We start from the raw sequence: 23,077 nt of genomic DNA on the forward strand, positions 1-23,077 counted from the left end.
GCCGGATGGTGCATGAGGGTGTGCGGGGTGGGTCCTATCTAGGGGTAACAAAAAATTGCGTGCATAGTGAGTTAAAAACTGACAAGGGGTAACCTCCTAGAGGTTATAGTAATCTGATGACCCTCTTGGCAGTATAAAAAACTCTCAATAAGAGTATATCCCAAATGGCACAATATGCCTCAATATCATAAAAACGGCCAACATGTTTCGCGCCTCTGTCGCCGCTAAGGTCATTGGCGCTTCTTCAGGACCAGGATATAGGAAAAAATAGTGAGGTGCACGTGAAGTAAAAAAATAAAAGATAAATACCCAGAATGCAATTCAGGGCGGGCCATTGTGCTGCTCCTGATTAATACCTAGGACAAGAAAAATAGAATAAATGATAAAGAGAGTACAAAGGGCGAGCATTAGACTAGCTTAATGCAACGTAGTGTGCCACAATCGTGTGCACAACATACCAATGTTAAAGAAAAGAGAAGAAAACGAAAGAGACACAGTGAGGAATAGGGAACTTCATCATAACACTAGGCACAGGAAGGTGTATAGTGGCGGATATGCTCATCACAACGATTGTGTTGGTGGAAGGGTGTAATACACCCCTATTAGTGAAAAATCTATACAACCACGTGTGAGGGACCCCTGCACTCACTATAAATCAGAAGGATCAGGGTCCAACGTATTAAACGTAACAGCAGATTTCCAGCGTGGTGTTCTTGCCTCCCGTGGAAACGGGGGTAGCTCCAATGGTAACCTGCGTTCAAAGCCCACACCTTATCGGGCTAATAAAGAAAATAACATAGACATTACCAAAGTGGACACAGTTATAAGCAGGAAGCAGTCATTACATAAAATACAAAAAAGTCCCGTTACCAGCTCGCCATTGTCGGTAAAGTACTCACTCTTGAAGGAGATGACAGTGCCCTACCGCCCGCCGCGTTTAACTAACATGCCAAAGCTGAAATGAAGGCAGCGGGACGGCGGCTTAAATGGACATGCTCGTAGGTGCCTGAGACACTCCTCCCTCCAGGGCGTGCCCAATGATACAGGGTGGACGCGCATGCGTGCAATAACTGACCACAAACGCGTATGCGCCAGGCGGGGACAACTAATCGCCCGCGCATGGGCGTCCCGTATGGAGGTTAATGGAGCAGGAACTGGATAGAGTGAAACAGAACCCCTGCCCAGTAAGGCGTTCACCAATCCTCATAGGGATGACATGTTCTGTAAGGAAGCGAGATCACTGATCTTCATTCAGACATCCCTCAGTGGGAAACTGCATTTCAAAATCCAATGTCGAGCAACAAGGGCAGTACGAAAGAGGCTCGTGGACCACAATAAAGGTATAGTACCTCTATCACCACATATGTAAAGCATCAAAGTTGCAGGGTTCTGTAGTAAATACCGAAAAAGGGGGGGGAAGGAGGTGAGGGACAGAGAGATAGGGGGCCGCCACCACCTACAAACCATGCACAGGGAGGAAGAGGAGAGGGGGGTAGATAACCCTAATATATCTCCCCTAAAAAATTCCCATGGTGGATAAATACAGGTCTCTTATAGAAAGAAAAAGAAATAGAGGAATAGAAGGGATAGAAAAGATTATCGGTCCCTCGGCTGCGCCGCCGTGCTACTACTATATCAAAAACAGAAGAAAGGGGACCAGAGAGCCAATTAACGGTCCAGTGTCCATGCTCCCAAAAATTACGTACCATCAAAAAGAGGACACTGTTCCAAGGCAGGGTCAAAATAGTTACCCATATGCCTGGTGATCAAAAAGAAGAAAAAGAAAACATCATAAAAAGAAGTCCTAAGTTAGGTGGGCCCATAAAGTAAAGGAAAGAACAGATCTTGCCTCTTGTTGCCCTCACACACCCCGAAAGGTGTCATGCTTCATCATCGGGCATGTGCTCCTCGTTGGGCCGGCGCTGCAATTCCCAACGGGTCCCCCGAAGGGTCACTTTGTCGGAGATCTTTTGAGGCATGCCGGATGGTGCATGAGGGTGTGCGGGGTGGGTCCTATCTAGGGGTAACAAAAAATTGCGTGCATAGTGAGTTAAAAACTGACAAGGGGTAACCTCCTAGAGGTTATAGTAATCTGATGACCCTCTTGGCAGTATAAAAAACTCTCAATAAGAGTATATCCCAAATGGCACAATATGCCTCAATATCATAAAAACGGCCAACATGTTTCGCGCCTCTGTCGCCGCTAAGGTCATTGGCGCTTCTTCAGGACCAGGATATAGGAAAAAATAGTGAGGTGCACGTGAAGTAAAAAAATAAAAGATAAATACCCAGAATGCAATTCAGGGCGGGCCATTGTGCTGCTCCTGATTAATACCTAGGACAAGAAAAATAGAATAAATGATAAAGAGAGTACAAAGGGCGAGCATTAGACTAGCTTAATGCAACGTAGTGTGCCACAATCGTGTGCACAACATACCAATGTTAAAGAAAAGAGAAGAAAACGAAAGAGACACAGTGAGGAATAGGGAACTTCATCATAACACTAGGCACAGGAAGGTGTATAGTGGCGGATATGCTCATCACAACGATTGTGTTGGTGGAAGGGTGTAATACACCCCTATTAGTGAAAAATCTATACAACCACGTGTGAGGGACCCCTGCACTCACTATAAATCAGAAGGATCAGGGTCCAACGTATTAAACGTAACAGCAGATTTCCAGCGTGGTGTTCTTGCCTCCCGTGGAAACGGGGGTAGCTCCAATGGTAACCTGCGTTCAAAGCCCACACCTTATCGGGCTAATAAAGAAAATAACATAGACATTACCAAAGTGGACACAGTTATAAGCAGGAAGCAGTCATTACATAAAATACAAAAAAGTCCCGTTACCAGCTCGCCATTGTCGGTAAAGTACTCACTCTTGAAGGAGATGACAGTGCCCTACCGCCCGCCGCGTTTAACTAACATGCCAAAGCTGAAATGAAGGCAGCGGGACGGCGGCTTAAATGGACATGCTCGTAGGTGCCTGAGACACTCCTCCCTCCAGGGCGTGCCCAATGATACAGGGTGGACGCGCATGCGTGCAATAACTGACCACAAACGCGTATGCGCCAGGCGGGGACAACTAATCCCCCGCGCATGGGCGTCCCGTATGGAGGTTAATGGAGCAGGAACTGGATAGAGTGAAACAGAACCCCTGCCCAGTAAGGCGTTCACCAATCCTCATAGGGATGACATGTTCTGTAAGGAAGCGAGATCACTGATCTTCATTCAGACATCCCTCAGTGGGAAACTGCATTTCAAAATCCAATGTCGAGCAACAAGGGCAGTACGAAAGAGGCTCGTGGACCACAATAAAGGTATAGTACCTCTATCACCACATATGTAAAGCATCAAAGTTGCAGGGTTCTGTAGTAAATACCGAAAAAGGGGGGGGAAGGAGGTGAGGGACAGAGAGATAGGGGGCCGCCACCACCTACAAACCATGCACAGGGAGGAAGAGGAGAGGGGGGTAGATAACCCTAATATATCTCCCCTAAAAAATTCCCATGGTGGATAAATACAGGTCTCTTATAGAAAGAAAAAGAAATAGAGGAATAGAAGGGATAGAAAAGATTATCGGTCCCTCGGCTGCGCCGCCGTGCTACTACTATATCAAAAACAGAAGAAAGGGGACCAGAGAGCCAATTAACGGTCCAGTGTCCATGCTCCCAAAAATTACGTACCATCAAAAAGAGGACACTGTTCCAAGGCAGGGTCAAAATAGTTACCCATATGCCTGGTGATCAAAAAGAAGAAAAAGAAAACATCATAAAAAGAAGTCCTAAGTTAGGTGGGCCCATAAAGTAAAGGAAAGAACAGATCTTGCCTCTTGTTGCCCTCACACACCCCGAAAGGTGTCATGCTTCATCATCGGGCATGTGCTCCTCGTTGGGCCGGCGCTGCAATTCCCAACGGGTCCCCCGAAGGGTCACTTTGTCGGAGATCTTTTGAGGCATGCCGGATGGTGCATGAGGGTGTGCGGGGTGGGTCCTATCTAGGGGTAACAAAAAATTGCGTGCATAGTGAGTTAAAAACTGACAAGGGGTAACCTCCTAGAGGTTATAGTAATCTGATGACCCTCTTGGCAGTATAAAAAACTCTCAATAAGAGTATATCCCAAATGGCACAATATGCCTCAATATCATAAAAACGGCCAACATGTTTCGCGCCTCTGTCGCCGCTAAGGTCATTGGCGCTTCTTCAGGACCAGGATATAGGAAAAAATAGTGAGGTGCACGTGAAGTAAAAAAATAAAAGATAATTACCCAGAATGCAATTCAGGGCGGGCCATTGTGCTGCTCCTGATTAATACCTAGGACAAGAAAAATAGAATAAATGATAAAGAGAGTACAAAGGGCGAGCATTAGACTAGCTTAATGCAACGTAGTGTGCCACAATCGTGTGCACAACATACCAATGTTAAAGAAAAGAGAAGAAAACGAAAGAGACACAGTGAGGAATAGGGAACTTCATCATAACACTAGGCACAGGAAGGTGTTACCCCTAGATAGGACCCACCCCGCACACCCTCATGCACCATCCGGCATGCCTCAAAAGATCTCCGACAAAGTGACCCTTCGGGGGACCCGTTGGGAATTGCAGCGCCGGCCCAACGAGGAGCACATGCCCGATGATGAAGCATGACACCTTTCGGGGTGTGTGAGGGCAACAAGAGGCAAGATCTGTTCTTTCCTTTACTTTATGGGCCCACCTAACTTAGGACTTCTTTTTATGATGTTTTCTTTTTCTTCTTTTTGATCACCAGGCATATGGGTAACTATTTTGACCCTGCCTTGGAACAGTGTCCTCTTTTTGATGGTATGTCAGGACATTCCCATATAGTGTGAAAGAAGGTGCCCTGTAGTCCACATCCCCGCAGACAGACCGGGGTAAGTGCCCTCCCCATTTTATCGAGTGTGTCTCTAGTGTAGTATATCCGGTGCAATATTTTCAGCTGCACCAGTTTTATTTTGGAGGGATGGCCACCTCCCGGGGAGACGCCAACGCTTCATACCATTCTAGTTCGTCCATGGGCCCCACTGCTGCCTCCCATTTTCTTTTGAGGATCTCCGTGGGGTCTTTTTGATGATTCACCAGCTTACGGTAGGTCAATGAGATAGCTTTCTTGGTGAGGTGGTCTGTGAGCAGCCGGTCCTCTAATGGGGAGGACTCGGGTAGGGTGGTCCCCCTGAGTGTAGCTTTCTGTAGTGCATGCTGTATTTGTAAGAATTTAAAGTGCTCCGTCCGGTTCATCTGATACTCTGATTGCAGCTTCTCAAACGGTATCACCCCACCTTTCCTCCAGAGGTTGCCGACCTTGGAGATGCCTATGTGGTCCCACCCCTCAAATTCTTTACGGAGATGACCCATACCTATCTTAGGGGAGATCCATAGCGGCGTCTGCCGCGTAATCACCCCCTCCCATCCCAACCTGCGCTGTGCCGTGCGCCAGATTTGTACTGTGTGCGCTGTGGGGCCTTGTAACGTATTCGTCCCTGTTTTAACATATAGGGCTTGGAGGACTCCGTGCAGTCCCAGCAGCGCCCTGTCCATTTGTAAAGCGGGTTCATCTTGCTCTGCGTGTATCCATTGATTGACTATTGTGAGTTGGGACGCCCAGTAATATAGACGTATGTTGGGCAGCGCGATTCCCCCATCATACCAACTCCGCATAAGTTTGCGGAGAGCTATTCTATGAGGTTTACCCTCCCACAGCAGACAACCCACCTCTGCGTCGATCGATTTAAAGTAGGAGTCTGGTACTGGAGCGGGCGCATTCTGCAGCGCGTAGAGGAAGCGAGGGAGAGCCATCATTTTGAATAGCACCGCTCTCCCCAGCAACGTCACTGGCAGGGAGTGCCAATATTTGACATCACTTTTCAGTCGTTTTAGGGGTGGAAGCAAATTGCGTTCCAGGAAAAGCGCTAGGTCCGGCTTGATGTTTATACCCAAATATTTGAAACCATCCTCCGCCCTCGGTATTAACACTCCTTCGGGGAGTTGTGGCGGAGGCCCCTGTAGGACGTAGAGCACTGACTTCGTCCAATTGATCGAATAGCCCGAGAATCGACCATAGGAGTCGAAGATATCCAATAATGCAGCTATGGACCGTTTCGGTTGTGTCAGATAGACCAAGATATCGTCCGCATAGAGTGAGATACGATCATCCCAGCTCTCCGTCCACTTTAGCCCTGATATAACTGGACCCTGCCTTATCCATGCCGCCAAGGGCTCCAAAACCAGGGCGAATAGTAGAGGGGAGAGAGGACACCCTTGTCTAGTGCCTCGTCCCAGTGCAAAGTCTCTCGAGAGCCGGCCATTCACCGCCACCTGCGCCAGAGGTTCTGTATAGAGTAGCCGTACCCATGCGCAGAACCTGGGCCCAAAACCAAAGTGCACAAGCACCGCAAACAGAAAGGGCCACTCCACTTGGTCGAAAGCCATAATCGTGTCCAGCGAGTGTATAACTGCATCCTCCTGGATGTGGGGCCCACTGGCCAGTATGCCGTGTAGCCGTCTAATGTTCATTGCAGTGTTCCGCGCAGGCATAAAGCCTGACTGGTCTGGATGGATAAGTGTCTGCAAATGAGGTTGGATACGGGTTGCTAATATTTTTGCCAATACCTTGGCTTCCACATTCAGGAGTGAGCTAGGTCTGTAGGAGGTACACTCGGTGGGGGGGCTTCCCGGGCTTTAATATTGCGACCAGTGTCGCGACTCTAACGTCTTGTGGAAGTATACCTTCCTCCAGACTGGCCTCATACATTTGCAGCAAGTGTGGCACTATCGTGTTCGCCTCTCGTTTGAACAATTCCACTGGAATCCCATTCGGTCCCAGCGCCTTCTCCGACTGAAGGCCGCGAATAGCTAGGGCGACCTCCTCTTCCGAGAGACTCTTTTCTAGCGCAAGTGCGTCATCCGGGGCGGACGTATGTCTGCGAGGAATTGTAAACTATCCTCAGTGGTGGTCGTCACCGCAGAGGTGTAGACCTGCTCGTAGTGATTAGCGAAGGCCATCGCTATGTCGTCCGGGTTTGTCACGTCCTCCCCGGATGACAGTCGCAACCGCGCCACCCATCGGTTGGCCTTCTCTTTTTTTGTCGAGCCATGCTAGCAGTCGGCCCGCCTTATCCCCAAGCTCGTATATCGTTTGCTGCGTTTTCGCTAGGCGCAACCGGGACGCCTCCCATAGATGGTCCCCATACGCCTGTTTCGCAATGTTAAGTGTATGAGTGTTCGTATCGGTGGGGTCTCTGGTGTGCTCCCTTTCTGTCATGGTCACTGCTTCCTCCAGGGTCGCCACCTGTTGTGACGCTTCTCGCTTATGAGCTGTGATTACTGCAATGGCCTGTCCGCGCAGCACTGTTTTGTAGGCCTCCCAGAGGACAATAGGCGAGGAGACGGAGTGCAAGTTTTCGGGAAAGTACTGTTTTGTAGTTTTATGCAGCGTCTTTCTCACACCTGGGACCTTTATGTAGCCAGGATGGATCGGGAAAGTGCGCCTTCTACCTGAAAAGCCTGAGGAATATGTTAGCAGCACCGGCGAGTGATCAGATATGCCCCTGGGGAGGTGCTTAAACTCTTGTATGCGAGCCATACATGTAGGAGAGGTGAGGAGGTAGTCAATACGTGAGAGACTGTTGTGCGCGCTAGCGTGATGAGTAAATTGACGGTCAGCGGGGTGTCGCATGCGCCAACAGTCAAGGAGCCCCAGGGCGTCCAAGAAGCCCCGTAGGGGTGTAGGGGTTGTGTTTGGCCCTCTCGAGGGGTGCTTATCCCATTCCGCATCCACTATGGCGTTAAAGTCGCCCCCTACAATTAGTTCTCCCTGGGGTAGGCCCAGCAGGAACTTTCCCAGGGCCGGAAAAGCAAGTGAGTGAAGTGCAGGGGGGAGGTATACCATGACAAAATTAAAGCGGCAGCCCTCCCATTGTCCCGATATCGCAGCAAACCGCCCCATGTCATCTGCCCATTTCCCGGTCACCACCAAGGGACAGCTTTTCCGGAGGAGGATCCCCACTCCTCTGGTTCCGGAGGTGAACTCGGAGTGCGCTACCATTTTGAACCCCCATCTATCCAGTGCCCTCACGGCCGTGCCGGCCAGATGGGTCTCCTGTAGGAGAGCCACCGATGGAGTGTGTCTCTTAATATGTTGCAGCACCAGCCCCCTCTTAATCTTGTTGCCCAGGCCGTTCACATTCCAGGACGTTGCCCAGGCCGTTCACATTCCAGGACATCACTGTCAGCGGGGCGCCCGGGCCTTGACGATCACTCATTATTACATTCGCCATTATCTCGATACGGTTTGCGCTGTGGGTGTGCGCAGACGTGCGGCGTGAGCAAGCAGTGTGGACTCTGGATCAGTAATATACTTTTGGTACGCAAACGTTTTTCGTGTGGGTGTACCCTCAATTCGAACTCCAGGTGCATAAGAAAGAATAATAAATTAGGGAGCAATACAAAAGCCCCAAAAACACCTAACGGAAAACAACCCCCAATCACCACCCCCCTCCCTGCTTCCCTGCCAGACGGATCCCCAACTACCCGCCACCCCAACATTGCAGAGTGCTTTGATCCCATAAACAGTACTTGCGTGCCGGGGGATAGGAGTCAGAGAGTCATTACTGTAGTCCCCCAACCTCCAAGACAGCCGTTCAGCCAGTCTGCGCCATTGAGAAGCCCCGGTGAGCCTGTAATCCGGACCCATCGCCTACAGTGCCGGTAAGGGCAGGTCGGTACGTTCACATTCTGTTCACATTGCCAGCACACCAATTGTGAGAGGCTTGCCTCGCCACCACGCCGCCAGTTCATCTGCTACTTGTAGCCGTGTCATTCCTCAGTGTCTGCATTCGTGGAGGGTGATGCCTGCCGCTCAGGCGCGGAGATCCTGGCGTCCTCCTTTTCTGCTCTTTCTTGTCGGCGACGCCGTCTTGAGTGCTCCTCACCCTCGGCTCGCTGCCATCCCTCAAGCCAGTCGTGGGCCTCCTCTGGCGTTTCAAAGAAACTTGTCTTTCCATCCGCTACCACCTGCAGCTTTGCCGGAAAGAGCATTGCATATGGAAGCTCCCTTCTACAAAGTTCTTTTTCTACCTCCATAAAGCTCCTTCGGCGCTGAGCAACCGCCGCCATGTAGTCCGGAAAGAAGGAGATCTGGGAATTTTGGATTCGCACCGGCGGTGCCACCCTCGCCGCCTGCGGGATAGCGTCGCTATCCCGGAAGTTAAAGATGCTGGCTAGGATAGGTCTTGGGGGCGCTCCGGGTTTGGGCTTACCGCCCGGCACTCGGTGCGCTCTCTCCACTGCAAAGAGGGCGGATAGTCCCTGAGGTTGAAGCTTAGACTGTATTAGGTCTTCTACATAGAGATCCATGGCATGGGTCCCTTCGCCTTCGGGGACCCCCGTGATTCTAAAGTTGTTCCTCAGAGAGCGCCCCTCCTGATCATCTAGCTTGGCCGCCATGAGTTTATTGTCATTCTCCAGCCGACCATCTCTTTGGAGCAGCGAAGCGGTGTCTTTAGTAAGGGATTTCGCCACCTGCTCCACCTCCGTCACTCTGGCGTTCATTTTTTGGAAATCCGCTCGGAGGAAGGAAACATCAGCGGAGATGGAACCCACCGTGGACTGTTCGCTAGCAAGAGCTGCCATAATATCTCGAAAGTCACCTTGGCTACTCCCCTGGAGTCTGGGGCCCCAGCAGAAAGTTCTTTGCGCTCTGGTGGGCTTTTGGAGTCTTTAGCGAAGGCATATTTGTCGAGTTTGGCCTGTGCGGTCACGCGTTGGCCCTTCCCCCATCTCCACCTGGGTTGGCCAGTTCTGACAGGTAATCCCCGCAGCCTGCCGCTAGTCTCGCCCACCAGCGTGGCCTGTCGGCTTTCCCTGGTCCAGAAGCGGTGATTGAGCTATGGGTGTTGGGGTCCTCGCACTCACCAGCACGGCTCAACTGATGTTCCTGATCGCTTGGGGTGTGTTCTCCACCGCGTCGGGGGCTCTGGGCGTCTCAGCGCATCCACTGGCTCTGCATGTCCCCGCCAGCCGTCCCCTCGCTCTCGGATGTGCCCTCCACGTTATTGGCCCAACACCAGCCCGCCTCAAACCCGAGTCGACACGGAGCACGGAGGAGGCCCGCCCACTTCTTACTGCGATTGTTGCGAGCAATTGTATTTCAATGAGGTGAGATCCGGCCTTAAGCCGGCGGAGGGTTCCAGCGGGGGCAGGGCCCCGTCCTCCCTTGGCGGCCTCGGCTAATGGAGAGTCTTCTTCGCCATGCGCGGCCGTGTTGCCAGGCCCTCGTCCCGCGCTCCTAGCACCTTCCGCAATGCTGCCAAGTGTGATCCCTGCCGTTAGGAGGGGTGCGCCCCTCTCATGCTCCCACCTCCGGCCCTTCCCGTCGATCGGTCCTGGGCTGGCCCCACCGGTCACCTGCTGGGCCATGCCCTCGTTTGTAGGGTCCTCCGGAAATCCAGACCCCGGCTGCTAGTGCACCGTTCCGATGACACCTTTACCGCAGTTGAGAGTGCCTCTGGGCTGATCAGGACCCTGTGCGCACTGTCGGCTCTGGGGGCCAGCTGCTTTCACCTTTCTGCCGCACTGCCGGATCTGTGGCAGCTCTCGACTGAGCTGGCTCCGCTTCCGCTCACTGCGAGGGCACCACGCGTCGTTCTCCACACTCACGCCGCTGAGCCGCCACAGATGTCACTCTTGCTGTGCCCCCTTCAGACGTTCTGTGCCAGCGCCACCTCTCTTCGCCCGTCACCGGGTGCTCGCACGCATCCCTGCCGGTCCCTCCTTCACGCTCCAAGGCCGTCGGCTGAGACCGTAAAATTCAGTCCCCGTCTGCCGGCGCTGAGCAAGGCCGCCGCCCACCACACGGCCTCCGCTGCCTCCCGGGCAGACCAGGGCCAGAGCGATCGGTGCCTCTCGCCTTCCTATAGTGATTGCTGTCTTGGGGGCAGGATATTTGTTCGGATAGAGTGCCGGATTGTCTGGGGAAACTACGTCGCTCTCAGAGCCTCGCTAGCGCGCGGCAATCGCTGTCGGCTGCAGGCCACGCCCCCCGAATCCAGTCATTTATGTCAGAATCATATGTTCAAGATGGCCATTTCTGTTTGTTTTGAAGTGGAACTTGCGGGGAAAGTCATACCAAGTTACAGCAATAGAGGCCGGAAGAGTACTCCTCCCAGTGGGACATTAAGTAATGTATATTCCATGAAACCACATTTGACTATGCAATGCAACATAACAAGGATGAAAGGAATGTGTGAAATTAAATGCTCAGTGGTAGAAGTTAGACTACAGATCTGACTTCAAGTTGAGGAGCACAGGGGTCCCAACATCCCACTGCTTGTTAAGTATATATAAAAAATCCCTGAAGGGCAGATGGGGATAACTTGAATGCATTCATCTTAATACAACTGTCTACATGAAATCCAATGTTGGAGAAATAGCTCCTCTTAACTGAATGAAAAGGCAGATTCTCTGTTTGGAACCAAACAAAGATTATGGAATGTTGATCTCATAAAAATTATCCCTCACATGCTTAATGAAACTGTTTGTGGATTGGGTAGCTGTAGATATACATGCTGTGCATTTTCCTGCCATATAGTCTTGGACTTGGACGTGTACAACTTTTTTTTTCAAATAAGTCTTTTGAGTCTGAGGCATAGTGACTCCGCCTATGACTGGTAATGTTCATGGGCGTCGACTCCATAGTTGCATGTCGACACCACGTGGTGCTGTTTGACACGGCCTCTCGAGTCTTCCATTCCCGGTAGCTTCAGACAATCTGTCTTTGCATAACATTTTTTATTACCTCTGCCATGGTCCCTCCATCAAATCTGCTTCTTTAGGTTCGTCAGTGCCCCCGCTTGAGGCTTCACCCCTCTCAGGCCTCTTCAGTAGGGTCATGCACGCAAGAATGCGAGCGCTGTGATGGAAAAAAACACCATATTGCTACTGTTTACAGTGGTATTCCAAGTACTTGTGGGGAGATAATCTCGCATTTTGTAACCTCTGCCTGTCTCCTGGGCATAATGAGGCCGTTTGCACCATCTGCTCACCTCTCTTTCCAAAAAGGCCATCCGGAACCGTTGTGACTATCGTCTTGCCTGACGTGCCATGGAACAGCACAGACACAACAATAACCCCTGACATCTTCAGGGAAGACGTAAAGAAAAGTGTGGAAGGAGAGGCCGAGGTCGAACAAGTTGCAGCCTTCAGCTGTAACCCAAATCGTTTTCAGACTCTGAGGTGTCAGACACGCGGCCCACGTTGGGCCTGCATCAGAGGATGACAACAGTGAGTACTTGTTCTCACCACCAAGTCACTCACTGGCCCTCCGGTGGGTTGGGCGTCGAGCCCTTGCCCCCCAATCACACAACATCTGTCGGGGGAAGTCTGCAGGGATTCCTTCTGCAGTGGCAAAACATCACCTAAGACCAATGGGTTCTCTTCATTGTTAAGCAGGGTAACTGCCTGGTGCTCACTGCCCAACCACCAAACATTGTCAAGGCAAGCACTTCTTTACACCAGAACACCAGTGACTCCTCCTAGCGGAGGTAGACACACTCTTACTCCAGGGGGCCATAGAGCCAGTGCCACCCCAACAATATGGCAAAGGGGGGTTCCCTGTACACTTTAATCCCCAAGAACCTGGTCTCTCTGGCCCATACTAGACCTCTGGCCCCTGAACAAGTATATTCTGTCGGATCATTTCCACATGGTCAGGCTCCAGGATGTCACTTTACTTAAGGGGCGTGCCTTTTTCCATTTCCACAATCAACCCTGCACATCGGTGCTATCTCAGGTTCATAGTAAGTGGCAGCACTTTCAATTCAAAGTTCTGCCCTTTAGCATAACCACCGCCCCCAGGGTTTTTACGAAATTCCTTGTAGTGGTAGACGCTCCTCTCCAGAATAGCGGTGTCCATGTCTTCTCGAACCTTGATGACTGGCTGATAGAGTGCGCACAAACAGCAGTGTTTGGCTCACACGCAGATTACCTTAGATGTCCTCCCTGATTGTTGTTTCCGCATCAACGTGGGCAAGTCCCAACTCCTACAAATATAGCACTTCCTAGGGGTAATACTGAACTCAGTCATCAGGAAAGCTTATCCCATCACTCTAAGCAGTGGTGGTACAGCAACAATCTGTTGAGGAGCAGGCCTTTTCTAGACCCAGGAGACCATCACCACGGGCACCTCTCTCAAGGGCTTAGAGGCACATCTACAGGACATGACTGTTCAGAGTCTGTAGACACCCCTTTAACAGACCATCCACAAACTATTGGGAGTTATTGGCAGTGCAATTGGCTATGAAGGCCGCCCTCTGCCACACATCACAAAACGGTCCTGTTCAAAACAGACAACATGACAGCCAGGTATTACCAGCAAAAACAGTGGAGCATACATTCCGGCCAACTCTCTGCGTTAGTGCTTGGCATTTGGTGTTGGGCGATTCATCACAGAGTACACCTGCTAGCTGAGTACCTTTTGGGAGTGGGCGATGACTTTGCAGATCTGGTTGGCAGGATGCGGCAACAACTCCAGAGTGGCAACTCCACCCCAAAGTCGTACTCCCCTGCTTCCAACGTTGAGGGTTTCCCGATTTTGCATTTATAAATTTCTTCAGATAACATGTTACACTCCGTTAGCATTGGGAAACTTGGCCTTCGAGAGTATGCCGCATAAGCGAGATGCGTTTCTCCTGAGGCAAGTTTTTTGTACTTGGCATTCCAGAGATATTAATAAGAGCTTTTTTATGATTTATCTAATGTGGTTGAATGTGAGTTGTTTATGGACTCATTGCTCATCCTATTTGGATGTGTGAAGGATAGCAGGACATCGCCTCGCCACGTAATATATAAATTGCACTGACTCTCTTTCTTGCTAAGAGGTGTGTGGCTTGTGAATGGGGTATCGAGAGGGTCCACAAATTTAAGAAATGGTTTGGCCATCTAGTGTACTGTAATGAGCAATTAGAGCTGCATGCCTAGTTGCTACCTATGGCCTCTGGAACTAGACATTTGGAACCCCCTAAGGGCTTATTTGATGTTTCAGCTGCCTGGTTGAGGCTGGCGCGCAGCTATGCTGTGAGGCGGAATATTTAACTGAACACTTACGGTTCTGCTCTGGATTGTTGATACACTCCCTATTTCTCCCTTGGTCCTTCCTGCTGTTCTGTTAGGGCACTGGGCCTCTGATAAGAACTCTACTCCCCAGTATATACTTGTTCTTCCACCTTCTGGTATCTCTACAGTTAAATCTGGAAATATTTGTTTATAACGAAGAATGAGAAGCCTATTGTTTGTGACGATATGGGGTGAGGAATGCCTGTGCCGTATCCTATTCTGTTGATAATGTTACGTGCTGAAATGAAAATAAAGTTTACAAAATAAATTGCATTCACACATTTCAAATTTGCTTATGTGCTATTATTGGTTAAATCTGATGCTGTTGCATAATCATTAGTTCACTTTCCTTAGATCAGTTAATCTAGTTAAATTGCACCTTTTATCACCATTTCTCTATTACATTGGTGCAACTACTAGTCTTATCTCATACAGTTGTTTTTACCCCTTCGTGCAGTTATTAGATCTTTTAAAACTTTTAATGTAGGTCTGAAAGTTATTTTTTTTATTTAATAGGGAAAGCCCAGAATAACCATTTTTTCAAATTAAATGCGAGGCCCGACTACCAGACGTTGCTGCACATGCCAGTCTTGCACAGCTAGTTTGGGTGGGGTTTCTAGGCTCAACTGGATTGGATTGGGCTGTGGCTGGTTGCAGTATATAATAAAAACATCACCCAAAAATATATCTGCGTTATAACCATTGCTCATTTAAAATTTTCCAAATATAATATACCTCAAATTTAGTGCCAAACCACATTTAAAGTAATGAAATAGTTGTGTTGCACTGCAGTTCCATAGTTGTAGTGAGCCATTATGACCTCACTTGTGACATGACTGGTGGCCTCTCTAATTACATCATTGATATCACGGACACATTGATATTGTTATGTACCGTGTGTTTTGTGTGCACAGGAAGAGAGCACAAGAAGTTGTTGAAGCTCACACTTTAATCCAAGAAACTGCACATGACCAAGGACTATGTTGTTGCGATAGAACCAATATTTTTTGTACTAGCTAGTCATTTGGTTTTCATTTACTTCTGACCATACCGTCTCCATCTGCTCTTCATAGTCTGTCCTTGTACACGGAGAATAAGTGCAGCACCTGAGACTATGAAGAAGGTGACAGCTTCACATCCTATAATTTGAAGAAATATTTAAGCAATTCACTTTGATCTATTGATGGTAGCAATTTATCCTGTATTGACTTGACAAGTGATCTTTCTTCAGTTTGACTTTAATGTTCTCTTAATTGTGAAGAGTCTACTCCACAGAGTCCCCTGCTCCAGCCCTTTCTCCACATCCTGCTCCTTGTGTCCATTGACCCTCAAACAACTTTGCCCGACGTTTAACCAAATTCAGCTTATTGGGATGTAAAATCTTCATAACCGCAAACCATGGCCTTTGAATAATGTATGATGCAATGTTTGTGCATAAGAAGAAAGCACAAGAAATGATTGAAGAGTACGCTGTACCTCCAAAGAAACGAACATGACCCGTCACCATAGATTTGATGCTGGTTGAAAAGGTATGCGGTAGATATAAAGACCGCCCAATCATAGGTTAATGGAGCCCAATGAGAGAGCCTTAGGCCAAGCTTATTCGCCCAATGAGATAGCCTTACGCTAAGCTTATTCGGCCAGAGTACAAGGCATGACCTTTGGACCCACCCTCCACCCATTCTTCATTCCTCCATAACCAGCTGCATGCAAGTTAATTGCATGGGGCAGCTGCGGCTACCTACATACAGATGTCCCACCTCTTTTTCCGTTAACCCCTTTACATCCAGGTCCCCCTAACGAAAATCACATAATTTGATGTGCGCATATAATTTGTATGGATTTTACTGTTGTCATTAGTATCCAAATAGTTAGTCTTGTATGCTTCAGGATGTTCATGAGCCCCCTATATTATTGCATAGCATTGCAGGATATAAGCCATTGTGTGCCTCCCAAAGTGCATTTCACAGCTTCACATTATGAGAATTTCACACTTGTAGGAAATAGATGCACCATGGGTCTGATAGATGAGTTGTGTGTGGCTTTTCTGTCAATTATTTTCAACTCCTCTAAAAACTGGCATTATTGAATGATTAAGCAAAAAAATTATATTCCAGTAATATTTGTCTCCTGCAAGAGTGACCTCTGTGCCATTTTTATGGGTAGTAATTGGATAGGCATTTGTGTTAGGTAGGTTGTCAGTCTGAGACAACTGACTATTTTGGTTAGACTTTTTTTGCCACATCAACCTAATTCAAAACTCATCAATCATTCTTACAATATATCTGAAATATTAGGGTATTTTGCTAGCTTGTGGTCTCATGAAACACCTTCAAAATATGTTCTTAAATTATCCACCTGTGATCAAAAACATGATGTAGAAGTATTATCATTGTCTATATGATGACCTATGGACCTAGGAGATGAGTTTGTTTGTAGATCGGGAGAAGCATATCTTTACAAGAAGAACCAGCAATAGGTTCAATAAGAACTAACGGAATCTGTAGACTTGTTTGTCTACATGTATATCTGTATGGGATTCAGTATTAGTATTGCACGCATAATATTTCCTATTCATTAATAATGCTCCTAATTGCTGCTTGTTGAAATGTGCCCTTTCGGCAAGGTCGCCCCGGATTATTATTTTATGGTTGCATTTTTGTTGCACTCTGATTTTTGCTGTCTACAAAAATCTGCTGTGCCTGCTAACCAGTGGTAAGGTGCTTATACCCTCCCTTTCATTATGGTGAAAATTTGTATATACTTGACATATTTAACTTATCTATAAGTCCGTAGTATATGGTACAAAGTTGTAACCTGGGTATGTCACAAGTGGACTTCAGCACGCATTGTGCCATCCACCACAGTGACCGTGTAAACATGACAGCATGTCTGCACTGGTAGCCTAGTTATACAGATTCCAGCTGCAATTTTGACGCGTCAAAATAACCCCTTTGACAGGCCTAAATCTTCCTTTTTAATATTTATATGCCACCCTTATTGCCCATTAGGCAGGGTGCATGGTTTTTGAAAGTGTGACTCATTACAGTAACTAGCTCCTCAGCTATTTTCTCTGTAGGAAGGCTTGCTGTTACATAGGAAAAAACCGGGAGGCAATATTAAATAATGGGACTAACTATTATAATGAAACTGCTATTTTTAAATTATACAAAATTCCAATTCAGTGGTTGTCGTTTATTTTTCTTAATGTACCAGAAAAGTAACTTTTACAAAGTCATCTTTGACCTGCCTGAAGTCCCTGCCAGCTAAATCTTAATTTTGCCCTCCCATTTTGGCTGCGTAGTAGTTATCATCTAAATAGGCATGAATGAGGTATGTACTAGCTCCCAGAAGCAAACAGTAGACTGACCTGAATAGGAAGATGACCCATCTGATCAACAGAATATGCCGTGAGGAACCTATTTGACATTAAAGTTTCAAGTCCTGCTTCAATGTCACATCCTGCTTAACAGGTCTGCTGGGGTTTTTCATATGACACTAAGGGTGCACTGCAAAGAAGCCTCCCCTGTAACAGGCAAATGTTTGCTGACACTTGGGCAGAACCCTTCTTTTGTCCCCCACAGCTCCTATCATAGTGTCACAGCCTGTTTTACAGGTCTGCTGGGTTTACATTTTACATTTGGGGTGCACTTAAAAGGAGGGAAACAGAATGGCAAAACAGTGTGTCTATATCCACTGTCTGGTTGCTGAAACCTCTGCTTTGATCTACCAGATCTGTGTCTCTTAGTTTGTGGGGGGTACAGGGACTGCCTAAAACTGGATTTTGGTTAGATGTGGGGGGGCACTATTACCATATTACACTGCCCACAGACCCCCCTCCCAAGTCATCCGAGTCCAAGTTTTAGTGTAGTCCAAGACCTTCGGCCATCTTGAAAATACCCAAAGTGGGCAGGGTTAGCCCAAGAGCCCAATGGTTAGGACATGCCTGGAAAAAATGTGCATCTCCGGGCACCCACTTTAAGAACACTACTGTACCTATGGAAGTTCAGAAGAGAAATGCATTTGCTGTCTGAACCCAGTGAAGACCTTGAAGACTGGACCCACACTCCTCCCTCTTGTTCCCAGAACCAAGAAGGTGGACTCCTAAGGGTTGTAAGACTGACCTTCTGTTAAAGCTGCAGGGTCACAACCATCTACAAAGAGGCCTTTTCCTGCAGCTGACCAATAGCAACTTGACCTGGATTATACCATTCTATTGTCCTCTGCCTGCCACCCTGTTAGTCTCGAAGGGTCTCCACTGAGGTGCTAGGGAGCTTTAGAAGTGTACTCCTGTAGTGAATTGGGATTTAAAGGACTAAAGCAGGAAGGTAAAATCTTTAACCAGGATTAACTTGCTTAATGTATCCGACCTGCACTTTGCTATCCGTGTCAAATTGAGCCCAGGTCCTGTTCTACCACGAGTATCGACTATCATTCACACTTTGTGCTGTTTGGTGCTGTTTAAATGTAAATGTAAATGTCAAGGTACTTATAGAGCGCACTGTCACCAGACAGACACCTTGCGGTGTCGCCTTTGCTGTTTCCTGGCGCTGATACTCATACCGCTGTGGAACCCATCCTGGCTTTCCCTGTGAAGTGTCCACTCCTGGGCACCCCCAGGGTGAAGCCAGGCATCCTTAGCGCTGTTGGGGCCAGTGTTTCTACTTAAAGCTTGTAAAAGTTTATAGCTCCCATTCCTCATATTGGATTTTTTTTATTTTTGATGTGATTTTGTTAGTAAATTTTACTTTTTAGGATTTTTGTTTGTTATTTCTATTTTATTGCTGATGTCTGAACCGTTTTGGTTTGATTATTTAGCAAGATACTGGGGTGCCCCATATGTTCAAAACCTTCTGGTGCCTTTTTCCATATCTTATCTAGTATTTCATTTTATGATTTATGTCATTCTTTTTTCACCTTGTCAATATTCAAGGAAACTATTCAATAGCATATTGAATGTATCCTAGGAGTAATTACTTTACCAATGCATGTGACTTGAGTGTGATGTGTTTTAAATGCTAATGACACCCAGAAATGTTTTTCTTCAGTAATGATCAACATAATTAGGTGGAAATAATGTTTTTTCAAATCTTTATTGCAGCCGGAGTCTGAAGTAGCCAGTGCTGGGTTGAAATTGGAAGCCTACTTTGAAGAATTGCTTTTAAACATGTATCCAGAAAGAAAATTTCCTTCAAAAGGACTTTATAATGTTGATGGCCAATTTAGTGAAGATTCAGAAGATGAATTTGTAGTACCTCGAAAAAAGCGCTTTAAAGGAGAGGATCGTCAGTTGTTGAAATAACTCCAAGGCAATGTGGACTTGTCAAATGAACTTTTTTTATATATATATATCAAAAATAAAACTGTTACCTAAGGAAAGGAAGCTCCAAATCACTTTGACTTATAGGTCTTTGGCTATGAACTCATTTGATTGTTCTTATAGCCCCACACCGAATCCACTGTGATGGACAGGCACCATGGAGTTGGACGGGGAAAAAACAATCCTTTCACTACAAGGAAGGGAATGAAAAACTTCATGATATGGTGCTGAAGCTGCTTCTGAAGAATAATTTTTACAGACTTCTGTCTTGAACTGAAGACATTTAAAATATGAATTGACTCTGTGATAGACTGTACCTTGCACCTAAAGCACGTGGACGTTTACTCATTTGAGTCCTTTATGCATTTCTTTACATGTCCCCCTCCTCCCTCCTGTTTTATGTGCATTTCTTTTATTATCTGGATTACAGGTAACATGGTGTTAAGTTGTTATTTAAGCCTTCTGAAATTTGGAAAGCATAGTTGCTCGGCAAAAAAATGGTTACTGCTTGAAACCTTAAAGGATGAGTAGGGAAAGGGAATTGCAAATGCTGTATTCAGAATACAGGGAGCAAAAATTCATATTTGTTTCACTAGCTAGTCATTTGGTTTGCATTCATTTTTTTTAACATATCTTCTCACACTTCTTGCTCTTCATTGTCTGTCCTTGCACTCTGAAGATGAGCCCAGCACCTAGGACCATGAAACTGGTGACGGGTTGACAAACCTAACAATTGAAGAACCACAGATTCCTCACCTTGTGAATATTCCCATGAATCTGAGCAAAATTTGCGATCTCAGATCTCACACTTTGCTGTATTTTTGTGGCCGGCAGAACATAAGCAGCACCTTGCCTTGGAACAGGAGGGTGTCTGATGCTAGAGAGAGTGAGTGCATATCTTAATTTGAAAACTCTGCCCTCTCTCTCTGACATCGGAAAGCCACTAAAGGTGCACAAGGCAGCTGGGGGCAAATGGAGTGTTGGGTATACTGGTGACTCAAGAGTGGGAGGGCAATGAGGGTGAGGAGAGGGGTGCCTTGTGTGTCCTGGGGTTGTTGTTTTAGGGGTGCTTATCATGGTAAAGAGGAGGCCCAGGAGGGGTTAACATTTTAGGCTAGAGGATGTGGTGTTACAGCCAGACCAACCTACTTTGCACCTGGGGAACCAGGTTTTTGTCCCTGCATCGCCTCGACATCCTGCGATTCCGGGCAAATTAGTTCATCTCACCAGCTCCGGAAATTACTTGTTTAAGGTGTCTGTAGCTCATGTAAGCACTCCAATACATGTTGAGTTTACACTATATAAAGGAACAGCAACAAAAACATTGTTAAGGGACAGTATGTCCCCAGAAACAAAGGGCTGGGGAAGGACTGGGGCCTGTCAGCACAGAAGTGGGGCCCTGTGCATTTTAAAGGCAGGCGACAGAGTAACCTAACCTCTCTGCTGCCTGCTAATTTGTTGCTCAACCTCCTTTTATTGGCTCGGCACAGATGAGCCAATCAAAGTAGGATCAGCCTAGATTTATTTAGTGGCCAGTTTTTGCTGGCACATTGTAAAAAATCACAAGATTTTTACAAAAGTGCAAATTTCGCGATTTTAATTATTTATTTTAGTTTTTTTGCTACTTGGGATATCTTTGGGGCGAGGGGTGGTCTGTCAAAGAGTACTGTTCCTCCGTGCTGGTAGGTGGTGTTGTGCGACTCCTTCCGCCTGTGTAAAGACTGTTGCAAACTGTTTTCAGTGATTATCCTCTAAAAAGTATGTCTATGGTACCTGTGGTCAAAGCATGGTTCCTGGGCCGCTGACAACTGTGCCCGGATAATTCTAAAGGTCGTATGCAAGTCATTGCAGTCAAATTCTTTAGGTAAGTTCTAGAAGAAGCATAAGAAATTGAAGTGAGAATCAGCCTCTTCCCACCACTCTCTAACTTCAGCATCGATGTGCCTTCTGAGTCAATTCAGAGCCTGGCCCCTATGCACCCCGCGTTTCCAAGTTCATTGGTGATATCACAGCTGGTGGAGACCGCAAGGGTGGTCATGCTGTGCTTTTTCAGCACTGTATCTGTGTCCTGTGGCACGCCTTCAAGCAACAAGGATCCACAGAGGCCTTCGGTTGGATCTCCGCCTGCGGCTCCACCCTGTCTATGCCCTCAAACTCACATTGCAGCATTGACTCTGGTGACAACTTCGGTTCAGACGTCATGAAACTCATTGATGCTGCATGATGATATGCCACCCAATTAGCTGTCTGACTCTGGGCAGACTTCACTCCATCCTATTCTGAGGTCTCGCCCTGCTTCCACTTGAGGGCAGCCAAGCCGAAACCCCTTTGATTCTGATACCTTGCCCGGACCACATGGTAGTGCCCAAACTTTACACAATCTTATTTAATAGAAACTTCTAGTCGCAGAATCCTTACCTTAGATTTAGTCCCAGATGTCAGACTGGATCTGGAAATTTTTCGTGAGCAGTACCCCTGTGCGTTAGGTGGTGGTGTCGTTCAGCTCTGCTTGGCATCGTTCATGCCTGAAGTGACATACCCAGTGTCTTTATAGGCACCACCCCAGCGCGCTGGCATCAGTTCTTTACTTTCCGCACCAGTCAGCACAGATCCAGGGAGCGCTACCCCTTAGTCACTTTTCAACTAACTTTTTTTTAAACATTTTGTGGAGGTATTTTGAAGTTGTCATTAGAAGACTGCTGTCAAGCCCATCAGTGATGGACCCACATCTTGTTTGTCTTTGATGCCTTGAGAGCAACCACAACCCAAAGGCCTGCTCTGATTGCCTCGCCATGCACCCGAAGGCCTTGAGGGAGCGATCCCTGAAGCTCTTGGTGGCTAGTCCTGCGACAATCCAGACCCTGGTCAAGATGAACGTTCGGGTGCGCTTCCAAATCCTCATCGCACTCAAAGTTGTCTGGTCATTCAGGTGAATCCTGCTCCCTCAAGAAGTTGTCAAAGCGAGCTTCGACTTCACCTTGTCCGTCAGTTGATAAGAAGAGGGAGTGTTGTCAGTCTAGGCCTGTATCCGTGGTTCAGCCAGTGCCTGGGCCGGCACCACCTCCTTCCTGAGTTTCCCAGAGGCAGAGGAACCCAGGTCCAACTGCAAGAAGTTGACAAGGCTATACACCTCATATTTGGGCGGCCTGTTCCCGCCGGTGTGCCATCGTGCCCCGTGGCTTCGGGAGAGCATCCTACTGGATCCACGCCGGAGACTCCTTTCCCGGCACCAGTCAGACTCCAGGAATCCACATATAGTTTTGGATCAGCACCTGCCATGTCCTCTCGACCTTCACCAGCCCTGGTCCCAAAGCTGAGATCCCTGCAGCGAAGTCCCCATTTATGTTCCCGACTCTGGCACTGAGCCGGAGGGACGTTGCCTGACTCCAGCACTGACTGGGGCAATGCCTTCAAGGCCTGAGCCCTATTCTTAAGGGTTAGGACTCAGAGAGTATTGGGATGGGTCACTGAACCCTGATGAATGGCAGCCATATTATACCAACATGGACTGGTGTGAGTATATGGTGGGTGCCAGCAGACTGGATGCTTCTCCATATGCGGACATGCATTCTCTCCCTAACATCGCTATGGAGGAGGGAGCTTCATTTGCAATTGTGTTGAGGACTGTGGC

The 23,077-nt window shown here is 47.7% G+C and overlaps 1 protein-coding gene across 1 annotated transcript in view; it reads left to right on the forward strand.

Annotated features, from left to right (window-relative positions):
* The window catches only part of TRIM24 (tripartite motif containing 24), an 868,915-nt gene extending 848,888 nt beyond the window's left edge, over positions 1-20,027 (forward strand). The window contains exon 18 of the mRNA XM_085652031.1: positions 19,228-20,027. Coding sequence (XP_085508157.1) covers positions 19,228-19,428 — 201 coding nt within the window. The 3' untranslated portion in view covers positions 19,429-20,027. The remainder of the gene's footprint in view (positions 1-19,227) is intronic.
* The last annotated feature ends 3,050 nt before the right edge of the window (positions 20,028-23,077 follow it).

The sequence above is a fragment of the Triturus cristatus genome, chromosome 4_1 (genome assembly GCF_964204655.1).
Source record: "Triturus cristatus chromosome 4_1, aTriCri1.1, whole genome shotgun sequence".
Taxonomy (NCBI): Eukaryota; Metazoa; Chordata; class Amphibia; order Caudata; family Salamandridae; genus Triturus; species Triturus cristatus.